Here is a 27873-nt window from a genome sequence, read left to right as displayed (position 1 = left end):
CATTGTTAGGACTAACTATCCCATTATGAAGATTCTCACCAAACCTGACATCGCCGGACGAATGATAGGTTGGGCAGTCGAACTGTCAGAATTCCACATCGAATACCAACCCAGGGGAGCCATCAAGTCCCAAGCCCTCGCCGACTTCACAGCAGAACTCACTCCCTATCTGACCGAACGGACTCCCCGATGGACACTACGTAGATGGGTCATCTAACAGTCGTTCGTCCGGAGCAGGAGTTGTACTTGAAGGACCAGGGGAGATTGTTGTCGAACAAGCCATGAAATTTGAATTTAAAACTTCCAATAATCAAGCCGAATACGAAGCTATAATCGCAGGTTTGCATCTGGCGATTGAATTGGAGGTAACAAATATAACTTGTAAAAGCGACTCCCGTCTAGTCGTCGGACAGCTTACAGGGGAGTATGAGGTAAGAGAAACATTACTCCAACAGTATTTTCATTTCGTAAAAAATCTTCTAAACAGGTTCAAAGAAATCTCCTTCCAACACGTACGGAGGGAAAATAATACTAGGGCGGACGCTCTATCGAGATTGGCTACCCTAAAAAAGAAAGGCGCCCACCGGTCGGCCATACACGTGACCCTGGCTAAACCAAGTGTTGGTACCGAAGAATGCATGGCGACTGACACCCAACCTAACTGGATGACTCCCATAAAACAATATCTTACCGATGGTGTATGCGATCCACATTTGGAGAAAACGATGAAGTTACAAGCCGCCCGATACATACTGATTGGCGAAGATCTTTACAGGAGAGGGTATTCCCGTCCCCTCCTAAAATGCCTTGGTCCAGAACAAGTCACTTATGTAATGACCGAGTTACACGAAGGGATATGCGGAACCCATTCAGGAGCGCGGACTATGTCCGCCAAAATTCTGAGAGCAGGATACTACTGGCCGACCTTACAAGGAGACTGCACTGAATACGTTCAAAAGTGCGTGAAATGTCAAGAGTTCGGCACCCTATTGCACCAAAAACCAGAGCATTTGCACTACATCCTATCCCCTTGGCCGTTCGTGAAATGGGGAATGGATATTATCGGACCTTTCACACCCGGAAAAGGGCAATGCAAGTTCCTACTGGTGGGTACAGATTACTTTACCAAATGGATTGAGGCTGAACCACTAACAGCCATCACCGCCCGGAACGTACAAAGCTTTGTGTGGAAAAACATTGTCTGCAGGTTCGGCCTACCTCAGATCATTATCACAGACAACGGTCGACAGTTCACCGACCGTGGGCTAGCTGAATTCTATGAGAAACTTCACATCAAACATATAACGAGTTCGGTCGAACACCCTCAAACCAACGGTCAGGCGGAAGCCGCCAACAAAGTTATTCTCAATGAGTTAAAGAAGAGACTTGGCCCGTCCAAGGGAAATTGGACTGAAGAATTGTTAGAGGTTCTGTGGGCTTATCGTTGTACTCCCCAGTCAACAACTCAAGAAACACCTTATAGCCTGACGTACGGCACAGAAGCCATGATTCCGGTCGAAATCGGCGAGCCTTCACTACGCCGACAGACGTTAGACCTAGACTTAAACAAGGAAAGTCTACTAGTCGGCCTCGACCTCATCAATGAATTAAGGGACAAATGCAAGATAAGGGAAGAAGCATGCAAGATACGAGCAGCACGAAGGTACAACTCCAAAGTGAAGCCACGAAGCTATCAGAAAGGAGATCTAGTTTGGCGCATGCGCAGCGACGCCCGGAAGGACGGAGGAAAGTTTTCAAGCAATTGGGAAGGTCCGTTCCGCATCTCCGACACAGCAACAGGAGGAGCTTATTACTTAGAATATTTGTCAGGAAAATCTGCACCGAGAACGTGGAATGCCACGCATCTCAAATTCTATTACAGTTGATGAATAAACTTAGTGCACTCTTTCCTCGCTCGGTAGTTTTATCCCTAAGGAGGGTTTTCTACCGAGAAGGTTTTAACGAGGCACTTTAAATCACCAATCTTGGTCAGAAATTCAGTTAATTCACCGTTCATTCGGTCGGAATACATAACGAAAGTTATCCGAATTATAACTTAAACGTTATTCACCAATCTTGGTCAGAAATTCAATTAATTCACCGTTCATTCGGTCGGAATACATAACGAAAGTTATCCGAATTATAACTTGAACGTTATTCACCAACCTTGGTCAGAAATCAAAATTATTTATGCCTCGTTCGGCATCAGAATTATTCAGAATTATTTATGCCCCGTCCGGCATCAGAATTATCTTATTACTTTAATGTAATCAGAATTATTTATGCCTCGTCCGGCATCAGAATTATCTTATTACTTTAAGGTAATCCGAATTATTTATGCCTCGTCCGGCATCAGAATTATCTTATTACTTTAAGGTAATCCGAATTATTTATGCCTCGTCCGGCATCAGAATTATATCATTACAATTATTCACCAACCTTGGTCAGAAATTCAATCAATTTATTAATTAACCGTTCATTCGGTCGAGATTATATAACTACGGCTCTCCGAATCATATACTTCTTCAAACCCGGATCTATGCTCACAACAATCTCTGTAACATAAACACGAAAGTAAGAAACAGATACGCTATTAGCCGAACGACCGCAAGAAGAAGGTGCTCACCTTTTAGTTCCGCCTACTGCTTGGACGACCCATAAAGAGCTATCAGTTCCCGCGTAGGGAGCCTACACGGTAGTTGATTCACGACCATCAAAATTTCTTGGTCGATGGGAGACAAAGATTCCCAAAGCCGATGGTCAAGAGAGGTGGGATTCTCCGTCCAATAGAATGGAAATTTTGTGCTTCCAGCGGCATTATAGAATAGATTTTGTGCACCGGACGACCCCAGGGTACTCATGGTTAAATTATCACAAAAACCCCTGCGTCTCATACGACTCTTCGTCCTTCCATGACCTCGAGCCTGGGGGGCAAGTGTACCGGTCGGCACTGGACGACCCCAGGGTACTCATGGTAAAATTATCACAAAAACCCCTGCGTCTCATACGACTCTTCGTCCTTCCATGACCTCGAGCCTGGGGGGCAAGTGTACCGGTCGGCACTGGACGACCCCAGGGTACTCATGGTAAAATTATCACAAAAACCCTGCGTCTCATACGACTCTTCGTCCTTCCATGACCTCGAGCCTGGGGGGCAAGTGTACCGGTCGGCACGGACGACCCAGGTACTCATGGTAAAATTATCACAAAACCCTGCGTCTTATACGACTCTTCGTCCTTCCGTGACCTCTAGCCGGACGACCGAATGACAACCATTGACGAAGTAAAAACACGTGTAGAAAAGAGCAGTTATGACAACCATTGACGAAGTAAAAACACGTTCTCTAGACCACTCCCCTGGTTTTCAGGAAACCACCAGGCACGACCCAAAGACCACTAAGCATGTCTCTAACCATCAACTGATTGGCCCACATGGCCAAGGCCCAGGTCAACCTACTAAAGGGACTTCTGAAAAGGGGGAAAGGTACGTTTTCCATACTATCAGAGAATTCACACTTGAGCACCATCGCTGACTTGAGCGTCGGAGTGCAATCGCAGGTACCCCCGCCGGCCGACCGAAGCACGCGAAGAGAAAGAAGACTTGAAGAATAGGACAACCAAGAGTAAAGAAGACACCTTGTATCGACGTGGATCAACATTACTCAGTCCCCAATATCCATACAGGTACATCTCAGTTTCTTTAAATTTTGAAAAGTCTTCTCGTACTTAAGATTGGGGTAAAATGATATATAAGGAAAGCACTCGATGGACGTATCCCGGAGAATAGTAAAAGCGGAGTCATCATAATTATAAATATCTTCAATGATATTACGTGTTAATGAAGAATTATCACGTTACACTTTATAATTTGAATTGATCTATATGCATTGATCGGTATCAATGAATGATTCTTTTCATATCAATAAATTATTTTTATCAGTTAATAATTCTTTCGACAATTAAAATTAATGATCAATAATAAAAAAATATATTCACATTATAACAATCACCTTTATAAATAAGATGGTTAATAATATAAAAAAGATACAAAATTATTCCATATAAAAATATGTGGAGGAGGACGAAAAATAAGAGGATTAAAATGATGATGCAAATGGGAATAGTAATAAACTGGGACGGTTTTGGAGAAATGGGATAGAGAGAGTGAAGAGAAAAGAGAATGATGGTAATGAGAGAAAAAGAAAAGCAGTAGAACAGTAAACTTAGAACTTTCAATAAAACACACCTAACCCTTAAGTAATTGTATGTAAAGGGATGATTATAGTGGAAGACAAATAACAGTAAACAATATATAGGTTATATATGATGAAGAAAAGGATAATCGGTATATCCAAGAACAGGATGATGCGTGTAAAAGGTGGTGGCATCGGGTTGGTTCAACTCAGCATCGACTTCAAATCTTGTGAGGAGATCTGGATTGGCCAGAAAGAGGCGTCCATAAGCGACCAAATCGGCGGCAGCGGTAGATATAGCCTGATTTCCCTCACTCCTATCGTAACCACCAGCCACAATAAAAGTCCCCTTGAAGGCCTCCCTCATTGGTGTTAGGGACCAATTGGTGTCAAACTTCTGGAATTGTGTTACCATCCTAGGCTCAATCAAGTGAATATACAGAATGTCCATTTCATTCAGTGATTCAGCCATGTATCGCCCCAATGCCTGAGGCTCAGAGTCTCCACAATCGTTATAATCAGCGAATGGCGAGAGCCTAATCCCAACCTTGTCAGCTCCAATCTCATCAGCCACTGCCTTCACCACTAGCAGTGGGAAGCGGCAACGATTTTCTAAGCTACCTCCGTATTCGTCATCTCTGTCGTTCACCTCATCCTTCAGGAACTGATCCAGTAAGTACCCGTTCGCTCCGTGAATCTCCACTCCATCAAAACCTGTACGTATATGCACCACCATCACCCTCAACAATATCAAAAAGAGAACACAAGAAACCATTAAGAGTATTAAGACAATGATCCCTGGAAGAAACATAAGCTAGATAGTCTAATGATAAAAAAAAATCATAAACTATAATACTTCATAATCATTGATCAGTATACAATAAGCGATCATCTAAGCCAATCCAACTACACGTATCTTAGCGTATGATTTTTTGTGCTATTCATAAGATGATTATGCTCAAGAGTCAAATATTACAATTCTTCAAATTGTGAAAAAGCCCTGCAACAACATCCTTCACCCTCACACGATCACAATTACCTGCTTCGATGGCATTTTTAGCAGCAATTACGAAGTCATTGACAAGGTTGGGGACTTCATCGGTTCTCACCCGACGAGGAGTTGCGTATCTATCAGCTGTTGCTTTATTGTTGGCAATATCCTTACGAAGTCGCTTATCTGTGCTTGATATCGGGGCTTCGCCATCTGGTTGGTATTCTACAGTTGTATACATACACTTACAAATAAACTCATAATCAACGTCACATAGACTTACAGTTATGCTTGTAAAGGTAGATTTGGGAATAATATTTTTTAGCAAAAATTTTCTCATTTAACTTTTAGTAAAAAAATTAGCATGTTATAATCATCAATATATACATAGTGTTTGAAATTAAGTATTTCGTGTGCGTGATTTTTACTAAATATTTAGGTCTCGTGATTAATTTAATGAAAGTTTTAACTGATGTGTAGAAGAGTGGAAGGTATACCGCAGCTAGAGACTCTTCCAGCATGCCAAAGTTGACAAAAGAAAATAGCTCCCTTTTCATGAACAGCGCTCACAATGGGTTTCCAAGCTTCCACCTGTTCTCTTGTCCAAATCCCAGGTGTGTTAGGGTACCTTTGGTTTTGGTCAAATCCAATCCAACCACGCATATGTGTCAGAACAAGTACCGTAGAATACAAGATAAAGTTTGTATGGTTCAGAACCATCACTGTAGAAAACATGGGAAAAGAAATTAGGTAGTGAAGAATATGTACCCCTGAGCTGTAATAGACACCCCGGAGGCCTCCCCAATTAAGAAGCCACCCTTAGTTGCTCTCTGAGAATAATAGAGAACAGCATGCGGCTGAGGGACGAAGTTGTAAGACCTGGATCGTGATAACGGTGCCAACACAATCCTACACACACAGGAGCAAAGTTATGATTAACATGCTTATGCACGCACATCACTACAGAAAAGAAGGTGAAGGGTACCTGTGGGAGAGATTAAAATTTCCCATCTTGTATGGGGTGAGCAGCGGTATAACCTCTCTTTCATCCACTTTTTTGCTTTCTTCTTTCATGCTCATCATCTCCGCAATCCTCCCACTCACACCTATGTGATTTTAAAATTTACAAGATTTTCAATAAGAACTTCATTCGTTCACTACCTTATAAATTTTTTATTCCACTCTACAATTTTTTTATTAATTTTATATTAAATAATTTAATTTGTGTTTTAGTTCAATAATTTAATTTAATATATTATTATTATTATTATAGTTTTAAGATTCTCCATCCCGTCGCATTCATTTGACAAGGTTTGGACACCTAGCGCTAAGGTTTCAACACCTTGTTGCTTGCACTAATGTTTTGACACCTTGCCTTTTGAATGCCGTATTTGTATAAAATAAAATATAAATACAAATATATATCACAAAAGAAAAAAAAAATACCTTCCATGAGAGTCTTGCGCATTCATGCATCTACATCTCTCATACCCAAAAGCTAGCTTCAACATGGTGTTCATCTGCATTATCATGCTCAACTTTGGTCATCAACCCCAATAATTATATCTTATCTTTTGGATAAATGCCTCTTTGGAGGAATGAACAGAATCCACAACAAGGTTTTAACACTTTACTCAAAGGTTTTAACACCTTGGTTCTGTTGGCCAAGGTTTTAACACCTTGGTTCTGTTGATCAAGGTTTTAACAGCTTAAACTTATTGTATATTTTGGAGGCTTCTCGGCAAGAATGGTTAGAATCCATAGCAAGATTTACCACCAAGGTTTTGACACCTTACACCATGGTTTTGATATCATGGTTCTGATGGTCAAGGTTTCGACACCTTGAACCTATTATATCTTTTAAATAGAGACTCTTTTCGCATGAATGGTTAAAATTTGTAGTAAGGTTTCGACACCTTAACCAAGGTTTTAACAACTTGGTTCCACAATAAAATTTTGACACTTTGGATCTGTTTCTCAAGGTTCTAACATCTTGAACCGGGATTTTGACATCTCACTTCTTCATGCGTAAGTCTTCACCACCTTCACTTCTTTTGTTTTTGAGACCCGAACAAAATCAGTATTTCTATCTTTACTTAATTTTTAATACGATAATACGAAAACAACATTTTCACATTATCTAATAAAACCTAAGTAAAGGGTCAACTGTCAACACCCCGATTTGGATAAATAAAATTTTGCATTAAATTAATTTGTGAAAAAAATGAAAAAAGAGAGAAGAAAAATCTTATAAATTAAAGTAAATAAATAAATAAATAAAATAACAAATAATAAAATTTTCCGTACATCTAATAATAAAAGAGGTACAAAAAGAAATTAAAAAAACACAAAAGAAAAAAAACCCATCTCATGCTTCCTCTCCACGACCTGATTCACTTTTTACACCCCACAACCTATTTAGCTTTTCCACTTAGACACCCCACTATTACCTCGTACCCCCTCATTCTCATTTTTTCCCTTTCTCATTTTGCCACCTCACTCACCCACCATTCACGTACACAGAGATTTACTCAAATTTTTTAAATAATATGTTACTTAAATAAAATTTTGAAATAAATAAAATTTTAAATTATTCAAAATCTTAATAAATATAAATTTAAATTATTTAATATTTTATTTAAACAAAATTATGAAATAAATAAAATTTCTAAATCATTCAAATTAAATATAAATTCTAAATTATTTTATGTCTTATTTAAATAAAATAAAATAAAATAAAAAATTTAATTTTTTTAAAAAATTTAAAAATCTTAGATAAATATAAATCTTAAATGATTTTATTTTCTACTTACATAAAAATCTAAAATAATTAAAATTCTTATCATATAAGTTGGTTGTTGATTAGTATGTCATCAGCAATGTTTTAAAACTAACATATAATTAATATGCTTCACAAACAAAAAGAAAAGCTTATTATGAAATATTAAAAAGTTATTAGAAAAAAAACAAAGGAAATTAAAAATGCTTCAGTCTGGAGAAATGCTGAATAATAACATTGTTCAGAATGATGTCAAAAGATATGATATTTTGCATTAGCCCCATTAATACAAGTTAAAAACGCAAAACAAAAGGTGAATTACTTAGGAGAAAACGAGTTAAGATAAATAAATAACAGCTAAATAATAAATGGATTGAACCTACCAACACAGCCATTGGTGTACCCTGTATGCAGTTTTACGCAATTCGTGAAGCACTTAAGATATCTGTGAGTGCGTTCTCCTTGTACAGTAGAACAAACTCTGGAATGGAACCATCCAATCTAATCTCAACATGTCTGAAGTATATAGCAATGCTGGTTGAGTGAAACTAAGATAATAATTAAATAAATAATAATAATTTGATAATTTGGTAATTAGGGTTTATTAATTAAGAAAGAAGTGAGCTTCACCTGTGTATAGAATAGATGTGATAAATTGGGGGAAGGGGAATCTAAAGAATCTAGAATCTGAGAAAGAGAAGAAGAGAAGAATGCACTTGAGCGAGAACGAAGGGATAGAGGGGAAGACCTTCGTGGTGACGGGTGGACTCGGATTCGTGGGGTCTGCTCTCTGCTTGGAGATCATTCGAAGAGGTGCAAGAGAGGTGCGAGCCTTTGACCTCCGCTCCTCTTCTCCCTTTTCCCCTGCTCTCCGTGACAAGGGAGTCCGCTTCATCCAAGGTTAGCTTAGCTTCAATTTCAATTTCAATTTCAATTTCAAGTTTAGCTTAGCTAAACCTAATTCTTCAATTCTCTATTTCTCCAAGGTGATGTTGGCCGCAAAGAAGACGTGGAAAGGGCCCTCCGCGGTGCCGATTGTGTTTTCCACCTTGCGGCCTTTGGAATGTCGGGTAAAGAGATGCTCCAGTTTGGTCGTGTTGATGAAGTCAACATAAATGGGACCTGCCATGTTCTCGACGCTTGTATCGACCTCGGCATCACAAGGCTTGTCTACTGTAGCACTTACAATGTTGTCTTCGGTGGTCAACAGATCATCAATGGAAATGAGGCATTACCTTATTTCCCAATTGATCACCATGCCGATCCATATGGCCGTAGTAAATCAATTGCTGAGCAGTTCGTTCTAAAGAACAATGCCCGCGCTCTCAAGTATGTATGTAATTCTTTTGAGCTCGTTCCTACACGTATTTATGCTTACTAATTAGTAACTACTTTTTCCTCCTCCAGGAACCACTCGGGAAATCGTCTTTACACTTGTGCTATTCGTCCAGCTGCAATCTATGGACCTGCAGAAGACGGGCACCTTCCAAGGATCGTAACCATGGCAAAGTTGGGTCTCCTTTTGTTCAGAATTGGCGACCAAACTGTAAAATCAGATTGGCTTTTTGTGGACAACCTTGTCCTTGCTCTTATATTGGCCAGCATGGGACTTTTGGATGACAATCGTAGCCAGGCAAAACGCCCTGTAGCTGCTGGCCAGGCCTACTTTATATCTGATGGTAATCCATGATTCTTTTCTTTCTTTCTTTCTTAGTTTTTCTCCTAACAGATATATATATAACTATTCTGATTGTTGGCTGAGTGAGTCTTCTTTTTTCAGGTTCACCGGTCAATTCTTTTGAATTCCTACAGCCTCTACTTAGGAGTTTGGATTATGAACTACCAAAGACTTCCCTACCGGTGGATCGGGCTCTTGTTCTTGGGAGGATTTGCTGGGCTGTTTATACAATCCTATATCCATGGCTCAATCGGTGGTGGCTTCCACAACCATTCATCCTTCCCTCTGAAGTACACAAGGTCTGTCAGTTAGTCTGTCCTTTTCTCTAATTCTAGCTAGCTTAATAGTTGGAACCTCCTCAGGTTGCATAGATCAACTTTGTATGTGATGATTTGGGAATGTTGTATGTATTATCTACTTCCGTGTTTGTTTTTTCGACAGGTGGGCGTCACTCATTATTTCTCTTATCTTAAAGCCAGAGAGGAGATTGGCTATGTTCCCATGGTGACCTCGCGTGAGGGGATGGCTTTGACCATATCTTACTGGCAACAGAGGAAAAGAGCGACTTTGGATGGACCAACGATCTACGCGTGGTTGTTTTGTGTCATTGGAATGATCTCACTCTTTTGCGGTGCTTTCTTACCTGACAAAGGAATCGTGTTTCTTCTCAGAGCTATATGTCTATTTGTCTTTCGATCAATGTGGGTGACAAGGCTGGTGTTTCTTCTGGCTACAACTGCACATATTGCTGAGGCCATTTATGCATGGTACCTGGCTCAAAGGGTGGATCCTGCCAATGCAAGAGGATGGTTTTGGCAAACTTTTGCTCTTGGGATGTTTTCGTTGCGCCTCCTTTTGAAAAGAGCGAGGACATAAGTATTGAGTCTCATCCCTTTTGCAGATTACTTGTACGATTACAGTACATGTTAGGAAATCAATTCTCTTTCTGTCTGACTGCATGTCAAAATGGAACTACAATTACCAATAAATTCAACTATCTAAGTGCTAGGAAATTTTCTAGACGCTAGAGAATCACTCAGGATTTTCTTTGTTCGTTTTGGAATGTACTTGCCATTGGGCTTTAATTTCTTTAACTTCTCTATCATTGGGTTAAACTTTTTGGAAAGAAACCATTAACATTCTTCCACTTGATTTTTGGATAAGGTAAAGATTAAGGCAGAGGCCTAAAACTAATCTAAATATGTTCTGCACAGTAAAATAAACTAATTTAAATAACACTTTAAGGACAAAACAAAATAAAAATTTATCTGGGAGAAAAAAGATAGTTATTTATTAGAGACCAAAAATATATTTAAGAAAAAAGTCAGCATAAAAAGACTTACTCAAATGACCACAACATGTAAAAGAATAGAAGTATGGAAGAAAGAAAGAAAGATTACAAATGTTGTGGATCTTAAATTGGTCTAAATTTTGGAAATGAAGGACAAAATGACAATAACAATGTAACGTAAATATTTTTATCCGTTGAAATATAACTAATTTTGATTTTAGTTTCTTATCAAATTTGTAAGCAGATTTAGTTATTTTTATTACTTTGTTTTCAACATGGTAAGTGTGTGTAGAATATTTTGTCACTTTTAGACCAAAATTTTCAAATTACACTCTTGTCAAATCGAAATACATTAGTAAAGAGAACAGATAAACAACTGATTGGAAACTCTTGATGTTTATCTTCACAACTTAAAATTTCAAGTTTGGAGTATATATAATATAATTCGTTACACTAAAAATAATGGTTTTACACTGATTGGAAACTTTGATGTTTTTCTTCACAACTTAAATTTAGAGTTTGGAGTATATATATAATATAATTCGTTACAGTAAGAATAATGCTTTTACAATATCACTTTACATTTATTACAATCAATAGTTCTTTTAGGTTACATTTGGTAGAAACATTTTATATTTGTACAATTCTAAAGATTGTAACAATCTGGAGTTGGGTATAAATTAAAACCTGTACCATATTATGGAATATTTGGAGTTTTATAATTAATTAAGTAAATTATGGACGGTCACTAATGAAGTTTAAGTCCATCAATAAGTATAATATATTTATAATTTTGAAGGATCTAAAATATTAAAAAATTTAGAGACAAAAAGTTTGTAACTTAAAAGGATAAAAAAAAATTATCTAAAAGTCATTAATATACTTCAACTCTGTCAATAATGTATTTAGAAAAGCTACAAAATCTTAAAAATTTAAAAGATTTTATTAGTTTGAAAAACATATTTTACCCATTTTTCTTTTGTCTTGTATGAAAGCTAAGACAAAGTATTTACAATTTCTATGAAAGCTAAGACAAAGTATATACAATTTCTATGAAAGCTAAGACAAAGTATATACAAAATGTCGAATCATTTTGCATTTTCATTGCTTAAATTTAGGAAGAACGCAAAATTATTACCTAATCAAAAGTGTAACCCTTCTCTCTAATTTAGTCATATATGAAGTGGTAAAACCAATTTAGTTAAATAGTGTCCAATATATAAAAAATGTTGTTCTATAAAAATCAGCACAAACATACTCAAATGCAACACGATCGTGCTCATTCTAATACCATAAATTTGTTTCACTGAATACTTTATATTTACTCTTACATTTATATTTTGAATAACTGAATGAGAACCTCAAAATTATAAGACATTCAAATTAATGACTATTATTTAATTGTTATGGTTAATCATTTTTTAATCAATACTCAGGAAAAAAATAATTTTAAAGTTAGAAGAATGGTTATAATATAGCCTCTTTACATCCTAGCATCCTTGTAGTATCATTTAGGTACTTCAGCATATTAGAACAGTCATTAATTACCTACTTTACTTTGGAGCTTGGAGTTCACTTGAAACTAGTCTAAATGCTCCTCATCGAATTGATGTTGATTTTCCCGATCTTGGATTGTTGGCAAATTCTTCCTTATTGCACTCGATAACCTTTTAAATTTATAAAATTATCCTTCATTCCAAAATCGAAATTTGGAATTCAAAAAGTACGTTCTAAAAATAATAAATTATAAAATAAAAATATATTTTAAAAAAAATCCAAAAAAAAAAAAATCGATAATTTCGATAATTCAAATCTAAAAATATGTTCCAAAAAAACCAAAATATATTTTGATCTAACACTCGTTTTATTTGAGAACGAATTTATCATTTTATATAAATTTGATCAAAAAGTAATTACCTTACCCATTATCCTTAAAGTTCATTATTCCTTTAGGACCTGAACTGAAACTACTTGTCCAACACGGTTATCTTTTGAATGTAGGTATGGCCTGATGTAAGTATAGAGGACCATTACTCTGGTAATTATATCTAGATGATTATGTTGTCCTGGCAAAATATTTTTTGGTTTTATTAAGAATTTGAATTATGTTGGTTCTTAGTTTGTAAAACCAAGAGGAGGAAGCCTTGGTGATATTGAACTTGCATTTAAAGGGTATTATGATTCAATTCATCATGGCAAGGAAGAGAATTATTCCGAATTTATCTAAATCATGTTCATATAGATTCTCTACATAATTCTAAGAAAAGATGAGCATCTCTTGGTGTTGTAGATGCTAAAACATACACACTGCAATTAAATATTCGAACATAGTTCCACGTACAGACAGGATGGTATTGTTGGAAATGCTTTACAGAAGAACTCAACATACGTAACTTGAAATCATCTTCCAGAATTTACAAAAGGGAAAGCAATTTTTTGTAACTTGCTGTACAGAAGCACCACACTACAATTCGGGTCATTGTTATCGTGGCGGCAACTCTGAGATATTCCGATACTACCAACACACTAGTTCCTACTTAGTGTCATTGTAATTTGCGGGTAGTGAGCGATGGCGGCAGACTTTGAAGACCGGAAAATATTACCAATTAATCCTGGAAGTAATGAAACCACCATCAATAAAAGTATTTCGTGCTAAAAACAATACAGAGATAGAAAATTAGCTCAATCAGCACCTACCTATAGCAAAAGAACTACTTATATAAATTGTAGATACTTCAACATGCTGAAGAAAAAAATTGAAAAAACTACTGATTGGGATCAATTAAGTATTTGATTCTAAAATGTTAGTGGGGGAGAAATGAAAGGTCCAGAATGACTGGTTTCCCAACTTTTGGTATCTACTCATTTAAATGCAAAAGAATGATGATATAAGAAAAAAATTTGGTTTCAGCTATGCTTTTGACAGTAATCATTCTGTGTATGCGGTGCATGTTTTCAGCACCGCTTAGATTGTCTATATAATCAATGTATTGACTGTTTTTGAGTAATAAGAATATACACTATTTCTCAATTATTTCTTCTGTGAATTCTATCAAATAAGAAACATATAAAAATATATTCACGTAGTAAATTTAATTACATTAAATGTGATTGATGTCAACCAAAACATACTCTTTGATTCAATTTTTGAAAAACCAGCGTACTCATGTCAAATTGTGTGCTTAACACGGTTACCAAAACTGCGTCACAGATCCAATCTTTCAGCTTTGGTTTGCTGCACAGCTCAAGCCTCTTAGACTTTGCTGCATTATTTTCAAACAAGACAGCTCTAAGACAAAAGTACACTTTTCAACAAAAAATGCTTGAAGCATTACTTGAATTCTTACCTTTGATTTTCTAGTCTTCCAGACTTCTGCATTCCCTGGCCGGGGAAGATAAGAATATTTTTCAATCAAATTTAACACGGTAATTTTATCCTCGTCAGAGTCATTAACTGGCGACAGATCCTGTAGCAATTTAGGAGATGTTTTAATAAATATAGCTTGTTTATAAATTTTAGTTCAACATGCATGAAGAACAATTTCAAAAGTACACACAAAAGATAGTGTTTGGGGAAGTTTTAAATTTCAGTTTTATATATTTTTCCCGTCATAAAACATTTGCTTTTGGTATTATGCTAGAAAACAGAGTGTCACTGTCACGAAAAAAGCAAAAATTTTAAAAAAAAATATTTAACAGGTGTTTGCTTCATGGAAAAGACTAACAAGCCATATGACTTAATCTTACCCCTTTTCCTGAAGCAATGTTCCCTGATTCCTCACTGCTCTTCACTTCCAATGAATCAAAGTAAAACAATATCTGGAGAAGAAATGTCAGAAAAAAATACAAAGAAAACTAGCAGAGAAAATTGACACAGCTGGAACTGGAACAGCATGTACAATGCAAATAAGGATGTTAATATTCATGCATAAATGAAACAAGGTTGCCTGACCCTGGTGGAAAGTTACCTTGTCAAGTAACTGAACATTTGATGAGTCGGTAGCCATGATTTGAACTCCGAGCAAATTGCTGACATTACTGCAAAAGGGACAGAAAATAGTGCTGAAAACACACCCATCTTCTGGACACCAAATACTGTGTTCCGGTGCGCTTTTGGGTATTCTATTGCAAATTCGTTGATCAACAAATGCAGAATCAGTCATGATAACTGGGATACTCTTTGAAGTATCAGTAGTGCAAGTTTTCAGCCGCTGTTTCAAAAGGGATCTTAAATGAACTTTTGATGATGAAATCAACGAGCACGTAAGATATAGGCGGTTCTCAGGTCGGCCCAATGGACTTTTGCAGAGTGAACAAAGTATCAATAATCTTTGGTCTAGTGGAGGGGCAATTGGTGAACATGAACCGGGTATATTGTTTGTCAGTAATGGTGGAGAATTTGACTTCAAATTCCTCTCCAAATCATATTCACTTCCATGAGTTATCTCTCTAACAACTACAGCGCTCTTTCTGTACCGCGTAAGAGGAGGACTGGCACAAGGTGCAATAAAGTTTTCTTCTTCAACAAGGTTTATATACGGTGTGGCCCTCATCCTTTTATGATGGTAAGAATTAACACTTTCCATTTCTGGAATATCATTTGTAATTACATTCTTTTTAGGAGTAATTGTAATTGAAGACTGGGCCCTTGAAGAATTGTTGCTTCCATTAGTTGAAGACATTGAAAGACTTGACAAGTGATCTGGAATTTGAGCTGGGGCCTCAATTATGAAGGAACCAGAGTTGTCATCCTTGGAGTAATGAGGGCTACCGGGATCATAGTCAACATCTATACAAGGGGTTTCCTTGACAATGGAAGTTTCCTCGTGCATTATTGCAGCAGATGATTCGATAGTGAACCTGCAAGAATTACATTTTTTTCAACAAGTAACTACACTGAGGTTGCTTCATAATGTAAAAATAATTGAAAATTATATTTATGTTTAGAGATTGCTATTTTATGGCAAGAAATGAATGCCCAGATGTATCTGACGCTGAAGATATTAAGGTGATCCTGTATTACAGAATTGAAAACCCTGAATGAACCCACCCAAAACAAAATAGAAAGATGTTCAAGCATAAGGGAAAGGCTTATTTAAATTATCTACTTTTAGATTGCTACATATGCAGGAAGATTAGCTGACATGACGAAAGGCAAATGTTATTTGTTAAATAAACAATCACAGAATCAGCTGTGTTCTGCATTTCCTTTTTTAAAAAAAAAAACTCATGCTAGACATCATTATGAATTTTGACATCTACTCAAAATGCACTCATTACATGAAAAATAACATAAAAAGAAAATAAAGGAATACTGAACCTGGGAACCAAACCAAAACATATCATAAAAGATAACATAAAAGAGAAAAGAAATGAAAACATGGGAGGCCAAACCAAAATATGTAAGAAAAAGAACACAACCTAAACACGGAATAAAGGAAATTAATATCCATGAAATTTGATTTTGGAGGTCAAAGAAGGATTTAACTGTCCCAATTCTTCAAAATCAGATGTGTTTATCGTTAAGTTTAGACGTTTAGTTACTAAAAAATAAAAATTATACAAATTACAACAAAATGATGGAAATAGAGATACCTTGGGTCTGTCTTAGTAAAGTACTGTGGGAGATATTTACAACTGTAAGTGTCACTATTGTTTTGAGCTGATGGCTGACACTTGACAAGATCTTGAGAGGTTAGGGCCGTAGAAGAAATGCTATTCTTGATCATTGTTGTTTCTTTCCCGCCTCCATTATCAGACCTTTTCAGCTTCTGATTTTTTTTTCTTGTAGAACCTGCATTCTGATCCTTCTTATGGACATCATCCCCATTTATATCCAAACTCTGTGTGGCATGCACTGTATTTATGCCATAATGTTCCTGCAGCAAGTTGACCATGCATTAGTAATCTTTTTTCCACTAAACCTCGAAGGAGATCGAGGTAGATTATAATAAACTAACATGCAATGTACCTTCACATTCTCAAAGAAAGATTTTAATCCCTTCAATGACAAATCAAAGCTGTCATATACTTTCAACGGTCTTCTTAGCCACTTTGAAATGAATGCCCTATTTCTTTCTTCTTGAAAACGTTCATCTAACTCCATAAGAATAATTGCACCAATTATGATAGAAAATCAGGTTGGAAGTGTAGAGTTGATAGTTATAAAAAGAACAATGTTAACATAAACCCTAATCCAATAATAAACTGCCTAGCAATCCAGAACACAATTGGAAAACACCAGATTATTATAGTCTAAAAAAATAGGTAGCTCATAATAAAACAGAACTGCCTGGTTTTATGGTTGCCAGATGGGAATAACTGTGATGACTCATGATAAGTTTTACATTCCATAGGAAAATCTTTTCCAATGCTAGCATCTACCAGCATTCAAAGCAAGCTTAAAGGATTAGTTCCAAACCAACTCATGAAAAAGACAATAGCTTTAAAGCTGTAAACTCTTGCACATCAACCATCAGTGTAATATTTTGCATACTCTGGAAAACCGAATAAACTCCACCCTCCCCCTTTCAAATATAAAACTCAGTTTTTTTAAATTCTAAATCTAAAAGGAGAAGAACAACGTATAAAGAGGAAGAGAACCAAAGTAGAACGCAGTTCATACCCAATAGGATAATTGCTCCATAATCAAATTTATGACGTATACAGCGCCCTACAGAAAATAAAAGGAAATCAGAATAAAAATTTGAAAAACAATCAGCTTTGGGTTTAAATGGACTTAAGCCTTACCAGATGCTTGATTTAAAGCTCGGAATGCTTGGTGGCAGTACCATTCATTTCCACTCAATAGATTTTTGACTGATTTGTAGGTGTCATTATATTTCTTCTTCAGTGCAACTTGAATATCATTTCTGATAGTTTAATAAATCAGGTAATCAGAAAATTTTATTCCCGTAGCATGATTCCTTCAAAACTAATAGGAGAAAAGAAAGGAGTCTTACATATTTGGAAATGGAATACCAACAATGATCTAGGATTGTGAAGGACGTACAATCTATAGTTAACATTTACATTGGTTATTAGACGTTGGAATGTCTGTGTGATCAAAGTCATTGTAACTAAAGGCTACCTTTTTTTTTTTTGGTAAGCAAAGAATGAAATAAAATTAAGGGGATACAAAGGGGTATCCCAACCCTTTTACACTTACCATAACATATTAAGAAAACCAAAGTAAAGAGCACCCAAACTAAAGGCTACCTTGAAGCTGTTAAATTTCACAATCATATTTTTTAATCTTTATCTTGATAATCTGAGAGCATACCTACTTTCAATTCTCACAAAATATATCATAGCCACATCGTAGATAAGATCTCCTCCCCACAGAATGATGAAACAGTCAATTATAATTAGAAATAAGGATACAACTACTCTAGCTTTATCATCGGAGAAATCAATTCCTTCAGAAACCTGCAACATAAGCTTATAATTATGAGGTCACATACACAAATAACTATGCTAAAGGAAAATTGAATTCTTGTATCTTAAGGCAGTTATCATCTACACAGATTAAAACATTTTAAATAACAGCAATGCTATAAAATATAAGAAATATCTAAAGATGTTATCTGTACATTTTACAGTATCTTAGACAATCTCTTGAGATGTATTCTACTTTTATATTTTTTATTTGCTTCCTTATTTAATTACGATCTTTATAATTACAGGAATGTCTTATTAGAATGATATTTAGTAGAATATGATTTATGGCCATATCATTTCATGTATTTATTGTCATCAACTTAGATAAAATGAACTTTGTTGTGTAGCCTGAATACACTATTTTCAGCATCCTTTCCATTCTTTTTCTCTTTCAACGTGGTATGGTAGAGCCTCTACCAATCTTGGTAAATCACCTATTCTAACAGGATAGCCTTTTCTGGTAGATATCTGTGGAGGGAGGTATTAAGAAGTCTCACATCACCTACTCAATTCTTAAGGTGCTACTCATATACATGTTGAACAACTTTACTTGAAGCCAATTGGTTTTATGATGAAATCTAACACAACTAATTGTTTATTTACACTCCCTAATTACTTATAATGTCATTTCCAAATTGAACTTAATGAAATGTAAACACACGAATTAAAATATAATCAATTAAATTACAAAAGAGACATAGAAGAACTATCATTGTAAGCTTGTTGGTGATGGGCAAGGATTGAATTGTAATATAGAAAGATTATAAATCCAAGGCAAACAAAGTTAGCTTATTACCACAAAATTTGGTTGGAGGAAAATTAACTCTTAGGAAGTTCTATAATGGTAAAACTGTAGTTCCTGGTAGTATTTTGTTGATGTTTTGAATGTAAGAGAACAAGGTACATATGGCTTAATAAACCATTTAATGAAATTTTGGAATATAAGAAAATGCCAAATGTTACCAGAAAAAAGCAGCATCTAAAATAATTAGATAATAGTAAAATTCTGACACACCTTTCCTCGGCAAACACCAAGTAAAGCTGCTCCTCCTTTCCTAGAATTCTGTAGGGAATCAACTGCGTGAACATGATTTAGATCTATTGTCTTAATCCTTCTTTTCCTTCCCCGCGCAGGTCTTTTTTCATGATGAATTGAATCATAATACCCCTTTAATGCAAGTTCAAAATCATCTTGGCTTCCTCCTCTTGGTTCTACAAATCAACCACAAACATAATTCAAATTCTTAATACAATCAAAAAAATTGCAAGGACAACAAAGTCATCTTTAGATAATGTTAGAGATATCATTTATTATTTGATTACAAACAAGGAGATAAGATCAAATATTTCCCATTATTATTAGATATATAAATAAGAGATCACACAATTACAAGTAATCAGATTTCTAATATTATATTACTTCAACGGTAGTGTTAGAAATATGATTTGATTACATTAAATACGAAGATATGATATGATTTGATAAGAAATTATCTTATCAAATATTTCTTATTATGTTAGGTATTGATTTTGTTCCTTATTACTTTATCTTTTCTTCATTATAAATAAGAGTACCCATGTATATTCATCACACATTTACAAGTAATGCTTTCCATAGATATAAATACAAGAGTAATGTCATCTCTACTTAAACATTTGCACTTAGCAGAAAAAAAAAGATAGCAAAAGGTAAAAGCAAACATATCAAGAGAAACTCATCTTGATCATGCACAATAGGCATTTGGAAAATAAGGATAACCCACCGACAAAAAGAGGCTTTTCTGCATTTAGTCTAGACCATTGACCTGTTTCAGACCAACGGTTGCGTAATTTGTCCATCAATTTATAACTTGGAAAGAACACAAGGCATCCACCTGGAACAATCTTGAAGATTTCCTCTAAAGATTTTCCAACTGCATCCTAAATCATAGCTTACTATAACCAGACGTATTCTAAATGCAGGAATAACACATGTGCTGAAAAATATGAGTAGGGAAAGCATACCTGGAATGCATATCCATCTGCAGTTTTATAACTTGCATTCAAAGGATAATTGCCAGGACCAGTGGAGATTACAGCCGGCCACACCTACACTCAAGAGGTTATAAGTTATAACTTGTTGAACAAACACTTATAGGGATAAAAGGACAAGTGGAGAAGTAGTCAAGACCTGTGAGTCAACATCAATTACATGAGGAGCTTCTAGACTAGTTTCAAAATGAACTCCAAGCTCAGAAGTAAAGGATGCCATTGGTGACAGTGTTCTGAAACACCAAAATAAGTATGTAAATAATACTACAAGGATGTGAGGAAGTTTAGATGCAATGAGAACAAAGCTCATTTCTCAACAATTCTTGGTCCCCACATGCAGAGTGTCATGGAAATTAAAAATAAGAACTGCAGACTCCCCCTCATTTTAGCAATAAAAACTTGTACGACATTGACACACATACATATAATTATGAATTATTAGGTGAAAGTTTATGATAAGTACCCAAGAACTTGGAACCCACACTCAAAAGCTAACTATTATGTAGAGAGAAGCAAATACCTAAATACTCCATCAAACATCCCACATTAATTAATGTGGAATTTAGGCACACCATTAAATTCAAGTCCTTATCAGTTTACCTTTAATAAGAATGGTTATGGTAGCAATGCCTCTATTGAACTGTATTTCAACAAAAAAAAATTACAAAATATAACAGTGAAAAGGCTATTTCTATAACCCAGACATATATTTGGACATATCTACAGTACAGACATTATAATGAAATGTGAAGAACTGAATAGGAGGGAACTTGACAAAGCACAGAGTTTTTCAAATAAGATGCCAAGTTAATTTAGGAGATTTTAACATAACATTTGAGACATGAATACATCACTGGAATAAGGAACATGTATTCCAACAGAGATGCTTCTAAGAAAATTAGTCTGGAAATTCATGTTAATTCTGCCAAAAACTAAAAAAAAAAGGACTGGGTCACTGCGTCCCACCCATATCCAAAAGAATACAGGCCCGGTCATAACTATATGCTTATATGAAATCAGGCTTAAAAGACCCGCTTTTCCCTGCCTTAAATCATCAGTCTAGATGATGAGGTCAGACTATAAAATCCCAACCAGCCCACTTGCTCTTCCGTAGACCCCAGACTCTGGAAATTGCACTGATTAATAGGCACGCACTGTTCGGAAATACATTTTGAGATGCATTTTTTAATCAGGTGAAAAAAATACAAAAAAAAATCTGTCATGAACAAGTATAAACCAGGCCTTCGTTGGTCATTAGCTACACATTATGCTTACCCTGAAGTCAAGATGATTGATAAAGAAAGATCAGCAACATCTCTAAACACAACCGCTGGATTCAAACACCATAAACTAAAAGCGCACGTCCAGTTTCCAGTAGCTCTTCCTGGCAGAACAGTTGAAAGTTAATTGTAGTAATGCAGTGACAACTCCAGCATGAACATAAAATATATAGTTATATACTACCTATTGGAACCTTTTATAATGTCATTGATTAATTGACCTGTAATTGGTCGCCCAATCTTACAGGGAAAAGGATCCTCATTTATCTTCAGTTCACAAAATAAATACACACTATCTTGTATCTCATTTCATGTCTCCTTACTGAAAACAGTAACAATCTGTAGCACTCCAACACCAACCATTTATCCAAAAATTTAAAACAATTTAATCTTTCATGTTTAAGGTAAATCTTTAAATTGTTTTCTCCGCATAAACAATTTTAATTTGTTCATTTAGATTCTATAATATTTCAAATTAGAGACTCCAAAAAATTCAATTATATAACCAAAAGGTTTCCAAACCATTTCCCATTCGCTTGTGTATGGATAGCAACCATGCCATTCACAGTTCTACTGCATATTATTGTTACTGTAAAATGGGAACCACTTACCAGTATCTTTTCTAACACGTCGCTGAAGAGCAAGCTGGTAATCCAACATGTGAGATCCATTTCTTGAGAAGAAATAAGTTAGAGACGAGAATAAGCCTGAAATGAGATCAATATATATCATTGGTAGGCACGAATATTTTGAGCTAAGTCGATAACTGAATACAGTTCCACAAATATTAAAACCATAACTCCAAACCTTCCAATGTTATCACTGCCGTGCCACTTATATGCGGTTCATTTGTCTCCAAGTCTGTAGCAACTTTGATTGCCTTGAACAAATTATCAAGTTGATGAATAGCATGCAATCATAAGAATAAATACAAATGCCAACAAATTAGATACCTTGGTAGCACATTCTAGCAAGATAGGGAAACACTGCTTCGAAATATTTGCTTCTTCAAGCTCTCCTAAAGCATTATCACCAGTCCAACTATACAAATAGGAAGCTTATGTTATTAAATCCCAGATTAGTTCACAAGTTATGGGTTTTATTGAGGCTCTAGCCAACAAAGGACGCAACAGTTAAATAATTTTTAAAAATATCAATTCAATTCAACTGCAACATAGGAAAAATAATATAACCACAAAAAGTTCATAGAGCTTAAAGCAACACTTCAGCTCTCCACTAGTAGATGTCATACGTGAATGGAGGCAATCAACCAGAATTTTCAAAGTTGACGAGATAGAAGACCAATTCTTATTAACACGTGAAATGGGTTCAAAAGAATGAAAAAAAATAATAATAGATAATCTCCTGATCAGAATAAAAAAATGAAGATTCACTATGGAAAAAAAAAGTTCATGTACCTTATTAAGAGTAGAAATTATGTAACATGCAACAAGATTACAGTTAACAGCATTATCCCAACCCAAGTAGAGTCTCCCTTTACCAATACCCGTTGATTCAGTGTGATTATTGAAATCCCAATCAACTACCAGTCGCATATCACTCTATAAAGCATGCTTATATCAAATCAAAAGCATAACAATTTTAGAACCTCGACAATCAAATTACAAAGCAAAAACTGTATTCACAAACTAATAATAAATAGGGGTATACAAAATGGCAAAATCCTTAACTTACCACGATACATAGTGGTGAAAATCACGTTTTTCAAGCTTATGTTTCTTCTGTTCCATCCAACTAGTAAGGCCCTACACAAATACAGCACACGTTGAAGATATACAGTCAGTGAGGATAAATTTATAAGTCAAACATTTCAAACCCAATATCTAATCCTATTACCTGTGTCATTTCATATAGCGGTTGGTAAATTGCAGCATTGATTGAGCAAAGTTGCTGGAGTTCCATTTGTAGTTCTTTCAAAGGTATGATCATTTAGTTAAGCATCATTAGTAGTGACCATCAAAGTAAGCCTCAATTATTAGTGACAATGAAAATAAAAGAGTAAGGTTTCATAGCATACTATCCAAAACATCCTCTTCAATATCCACACTTCCTGCATCACGAGCAATGTCCTCTATATTGCTGCAGAGTGCAAGTATGTGAGGACCATTTCATGGAGAAAAACAGGATTATATTACAACCAAATTATACAAATTTGTCTTTCAACTGTACATTTACAATACAACAGATGATAGACAACTAGAATCTATGTACTATCTTAAAAAATAAAATAAAGCCAGCTCAATTTAACTGGACTCGTAGAACTGTCTGATTGATCTGGCAACCAAATAGAAAGAAAGAGAACAGCAACTCACTGAGCTTCATCAAGAATCACTATGGCTCCTTTGATATCCACATCCATTGCTGCCCGGATGACTGGATTAATGATGTAGTTATATGGACAAAATACCAGCTGTGCATCATCTGACATAGAACGAGCAGCATAATAAGAGCACCCTGAAAGTGGAGACAGCAGAAGAGTTGTACATTACAAAGCTTGCCATAGACATGTAAAGAAATAAATAAAATACCAAAATAACAGAAAAAGTCAAACCTTTGACCAATTGTCCTACTTTTACAATATCTTCTATGTCATGCACTTCATTGCATCCTCCTTTCTGAAGGGATGGATGACCTTTGACTTTATGAGCATTTCTACATGGATTGTAAGTTTCTCATTTAAGTTACTTCAAGAAGAGCAACATAAAAGATAGAGAGGAAGCATGCCTGGATGAGCATACACTCACTTGAATTCTGGACACCCTGTTGCCTGATCTTTCAATAATAGTTTACTGACAAAATTTTATGAAAAACATCAGTGTGAAGATTGAATAGAGAAAAGAGACTCTCATAGAGTAAAAAATGTCAAGGTAAAAAGCACCATTCTTCATTGATATTCTCTTTGCCAATTATATTTTTATTTGTGCAGTAATGTTTCCGCGACGCCTGGCAAAATAAGTGAGGGAAAATATTCAAATCCACGTGCCTTCGCTGAATGTAACATCTTTTTGCATATCGTGAAAATGCATACTTTTTACTAAAACCTTTGCTAAATTGAAATCTTTATCATAGAAGTTGGGTATTGATTAGTATCTCATCAGCAATGTTTCAAAACAAACATAAGTATGCTTCACAAACAAAAAGAAAAGCTTATTATGAAATATTAAAAAATTATTAGAAAAATAACAAAGGAAATTAAAAATGCTTCAGTCTGGAGAAATGCTGAATAATAAAATTCTTCAGAATGATATCAAAAAGATATGATGTTTTGCGTTAGCTCCATTAATGTAGGTTAAAAACGCAAAACAAAAGGTGAATTACTTAGGAGAAAAGATGTCAACAAAATTGAACGAGTTAAGATAAATAAATAAAAGCTAAATAATAAATGGATTCAACCTACCAACACAGCCATTGGTACCCTGTATGCAGTTTTACGCAATTCGTGAACCACTTGAGAAATCTGTGAGTGCGTTCTCCTTGTACAATAGAACAAAAAATTAGCCAGTTAAGTGATGATACCTGTGTGACGTGGAAACTCTGGAATGGAACCATCCAATCTAATCTAAACATGTCTGAAATATATAGCAATGCTGGTTGATTGAAACTAAGATAATAATTAAAGAAAAAAATAATAATTTTATAAATGAGTTACTAATGCAACAAGCAAAAGGGGATCAAATGATAGAGTTAAAAAAACATACGAAGCATAATAAATAGTCGGTGCTTCCTTTTTCTTCTGCTTCTTATTGTTGGCCTCAGTTTGCGTACGGTCCGGGTTTTCTGGTGATAAGGAGAATTTGGTGAGGAGAACGAAAAATAAACAAAAGAAATACGGCCATTAGAATAGGTAATTGGCACACCAGAAGATGGTGAAATATCCTCGAGAACAAATCCGCCGCCATAAGCCAGAGGATCGGTGGTTGCCTCCGGCGCGGGCTTGAGGTGGTCTTGTTTAGATTTATAGTGGTGCTGCCAAGCGAGAGATGAACAAAGAAGCGAAAGGGACTTGCCGGTGCCGGTTGGAGACTCGAGCAACGCGTGACAGTGGCCTTCTCTCTGAGCTTGATTGAGGGTAGAGATTACTCTACCCATAAACGCAAACTGAGACCCATATGGTTGGTAAGGAAATTCTACTTCCAGACCTCCGATGTGGTAAACATTTTTAGATTTAGGGTTAGGGTTTGTTGCAGAGACCATTTTTTTTCTTTGTCATTCACTTCAGATTTCACGATATGAGACGAGATGTTTGTATTGCCTCTCTACTTCTGGACTGTTTAAGTTTAGGCGGGAAACAGGTTTCAGTCTTTGGCGGGAAATAGGTTCAGCATTAGGCAGCTAAGTTCATGGTTTAGAAAATATTAGTTCTTTTATTTTCTAGGCTTTGTTTCTATTAAGGAAAAGCGGAATAATTCAATGGAGATGAAAGTGAGATTATCTTGATTAAAGAAAAAAAAGTAAAAATAAAAAAAAAAAGTTTATGATAGATATGATTAATAATTTTTCTTAAGAAAATAATTTTGTTTTTGTAGTTAAAATAAATGTAATTTACTTATTTTTATATGAAAATCGTATGTGATTAAAATATATAATCTAAAAATTCAATTGAAAAAAAAATACAAAATATTTGACAATACATGTAAAATTGTTGAAAATATATTTGGAAAAAATTAAATAATATTAACATATTTATAATTATAAAAGATTTAAGTGAAATTTGTAAATATGGTCAAACTTTATAAAATAAACTGAAATTATAATTAAAATTATAACACAGTCAAATACAATAAAATGGACAAAAATAGTTAAATTACAATAATTAGACAGGGAAAAAAAATAATCATGCTTTCATAGCTATCATTCGAGAAAGTTATAAAAGTCATAAAGCATTTGTTATAGTGGTCAATTCTTTGATGAATCTTTTAAAAACTTTTTTTCACATTGATGTTTAAAATATTTAATTATTATTATTACTTCCAAATAACCTCCTAAATTTATGAAAACATTTGACTATAATGGGGGATTGGGGGTTGAAATGCAATGTCTTCAACATGGTCGTTCGGTACTTGGGAATCTTGCTCATCATTATAGTTCATCCTACATATTGTCAAACGTTGTTCACTTGAAAGATATTCAACTTGTTAAAGATTTTTTGTCCAAAATAGTGTGATCAGGTTAGTTCCAAAAGCATCGATGAATAAGTTCATGACATAGTGAGTAATGATCTGTGTAATTTTAATGTCTAATGGAAAATACATGTTGTTGTCTCTATATTTGATCATTTGTTGCATGATGTAATAAGATCAATTAATCACTATATTGTTTTTTATGGTTCGTAACATAAAAATGTCTTCATGCAATAATTGAACAAAATTGTTGGTTTGCGGACTCAATATGTGCACGAACGCACAATGTAATAGTTTGTCATTAATATTCAAACTACCTACGTTCCTTATATTTCGACCGCACATTTCTCATCTAATCATGAAACTCAATGTCATATCACGATCGTATATGAGCGTGTGATTTTAATCTTATTCTTATTAACCTTAGTACGTAGGTTACCAACTTTTGTAATCTTCATATTGGAATAAAACATTTTAATCACATCCCAATACGGAACTTTTAGCTTGAGAAATTGTTTTGAACCTTCAAAATGCAAATGATACATAAAGTAAAACCCAACTATTCAAACAAGGGAAAATTCATGATTTTAGGTGTCAAAACTATCTTAGTGTAAAACTTCTTCCCATACTCAATCATCTTATCACACTTGTCGAAAAAACGTGTTTGATTTAGAATGTCCTCAATAATCAGGAGTTGTATAGTAGGGACTCCATCATCAGCTGTTAGGGCATTTTCTTTACACAACTTCACACTTGTCTTTGTATTGTTACAAAACTTAAGATAAACATCAATCATTTCATATTTCACAATACTACATAACATTTTAAATAAAATTAGTAACAATGTAGACAATACAATATGCACTTTATAAAATAAAACAATGAACATTCATTTTCAACTACATGTCACGTGACACAATCATATATAATATTACATTGTCATAAAGTGAAAAAACTAACATTCAATACAAAATGTACAAATGAGGCACTCAACCACTATTAGTGACAATGTTAAGTAATCTCTCCAAATGATGTTGTGGGGGCATGCT

General features: G+C 35.0%; 3 protein-coding genes across 5 annotated transcripts; 1 reads left to right on the top strand and 2 right to left on the bottom strand.

The window, feature by feature from the left end:
• Positions 1-4210: 4210 nt before the first annotated feature.
• Positions 4211-6667, bottom strand: LOC137816279 (putative 12-oxophytodienoate reductase 11). Its single transcript, XM_068619358.1, has 6 exons — positions 6631-6667; positions 6170-6290; positions 5953-6093; positions 5682-5812; positions 5233-5409; positions 4211-4907 (listed from the first exon to the last, which is right to left on the bottom strand). The coding sequence occupies exons 1-6, from the start codon at positions 6650-6652 to the stop codon at positions 4318-4320; spliced, it is 1182 nt and encodes a 393-aa protein (XP_068475459.1). The 5' UTR covers positions 6653-6667; the 3' UTR covers positions 4211-4317.
• Positions 6668-8358: 1691 nt separating this feature from the next.
• Positions 8359-10735, top strand: LOC137816278 (uncharacterized). The gene is made up of 5 exons (XM_068619357.1): positions 8359-8863; positions 8950-9292; positions 9371-9642; positions 9744-9940; positions 10083-10735. The coding sequence occupies exons 1-5, from the start codon at positions 8674-8676 to the stop codon at positions 10515-10517; spliced, it is 1437 nt and encodes a 478-aa protein (XP_068475458.1). The 5' UTR covers positions 8359-8673; the 3' UTR covers positions 10518-10735.
• A 2392-nt stretch (positions 10736-13127) lies between these two features.
• On the bottom strand, positions 13128-25944 carry LOC137816277 (uncharacterized). Of its 3 annotated transcripts, none has more exons than XR_011081786.1 (29): positions 25562-25944; positions 25403-25481; positions 25102-25177; positions 24583-24647; positions 24449-24493; positions 24256-24356; positions 24017-24158; positions 23722-23783; positions 23541-23614; positions 23379-23449; positions 22637-22724; positions 22491-22563; positions 22295-22390; positions 21679-21787; positions 20543-20636; positions 20377-20460; positions 20136-20292; positions 19388-19584; positions 18316-18360; positions 17895-17923; positions 17683-17804; positions 17558-17605; positions 16904-17028; positions 16528-16811; positions 14901-15792; positions 14680-14751; positions 14280-14399; positions 14033-14195; positions 13128-13544 (listed from the first exon to the last, which is right to left on the bottom strand). XR_011081786.1 is itself a non-coding variant. In XM_068619356.1 (28 exons), exons 1-28 carry the CDS (start codon positions 25896-25898, stop codon positions 13539-13541), a joined length of 3693 nt encoding a protein of 1230 aa, XP_068475457.1. In that variant the 5' UTR covers positions 25899-25944; the 3' UTR covers positions 13128-13538. The 3 variants fall into 3 exon arrangements, 1 of the variants encoding a protein (XP_068475457.1); XR_011081785.1 differs by having other exon boundaries at positions 14065-14195; XM_068619356.1 differs by lacking the exon at positions 14033-14195.
• Positions 25945-27873: the final 1929 nt, after the last annotated feature.

Source organism: Phaseolus vulgaris, chromosome 1 (assembly GCF_000499845.2).
Source record: "Phaseolus vulgaris cultivar G19833 chromosome 1, P. vulgaris v2.0, whole genome shotgun sequence".
NCBI lineage: Eukaryota > Viridiplantae > Streptophyta > Magnoliopsida > Fabales > Fabaceae > Phaseolus > Phaseolus vulgaris.
Note: the sequence above shows the minus strand (reverse complement) of the source record. Positions and strands in the feature narration are given on the sequence as shown.

Bases quoted from the DNA above. Each gene is read 5' to 3' on its own strand.
- LOC137816279 (XM_068619358.1), bottom strand. From the start codon at position 6,652: ATGCGCAAGACTCTCATGGAAG. The intron at 5,410-5,681 runs GTATACCTTCCA...ATACAACTGTAG, and splicing joins TGGAAGAGTCTCTAGCTGCG to AATACCAACCAGATGGCGAA. The intron at 4,908-5,232 runs GTAATTGTGATC...ATATACGTACAG, and splicing joins TAAAAATGCCATCGAAGCAG to GTTTTGATGGAGTGGAGATT.
- LOC137816278 (XM_068619357.1), top strand. From the start codon at position 8,674: ATGCACTTGAGCGAGAACGAAGGGATAGAGGGGAAGACCTTCGTGGTG. The intron at 9,293-9,370 runs GTATGTATGTAA...TTCCTCCTCCAG, and splicing joins AACAATGCCCGCGCTCTCAA to GAACCACTCGGGAAATCGTC. The intron at 9,941-10,082 runs GTCTGTCAGTTA...TTTTTTCGACAG, and splicing joins TTCCCTCTGAAGTACACAAG to GTGGGCGTCACTCATTATTT.
- LOC137816277 (XM_068619356.1), bottom strand. From the start codon at position 25,898: ATGGTCTCTGCAACAAACCCTAACCCTAAATCTAAAAATGTTTACCAC. The intron at 24,494-24,582 runs GTGCTTTTTACC...AAATTTTGTCAG, and splicing joins GAGAATATCAATGAAGAATG to TAAACTATTATTGAAAGATC. The intron at 24,159-24,255 runs GTTTGACTTTTT...CTCCACTTTCAG, and splicing joins AGTAGGACAATTGGTCAAAG to GGTGCTCTTATTATGCTGCT.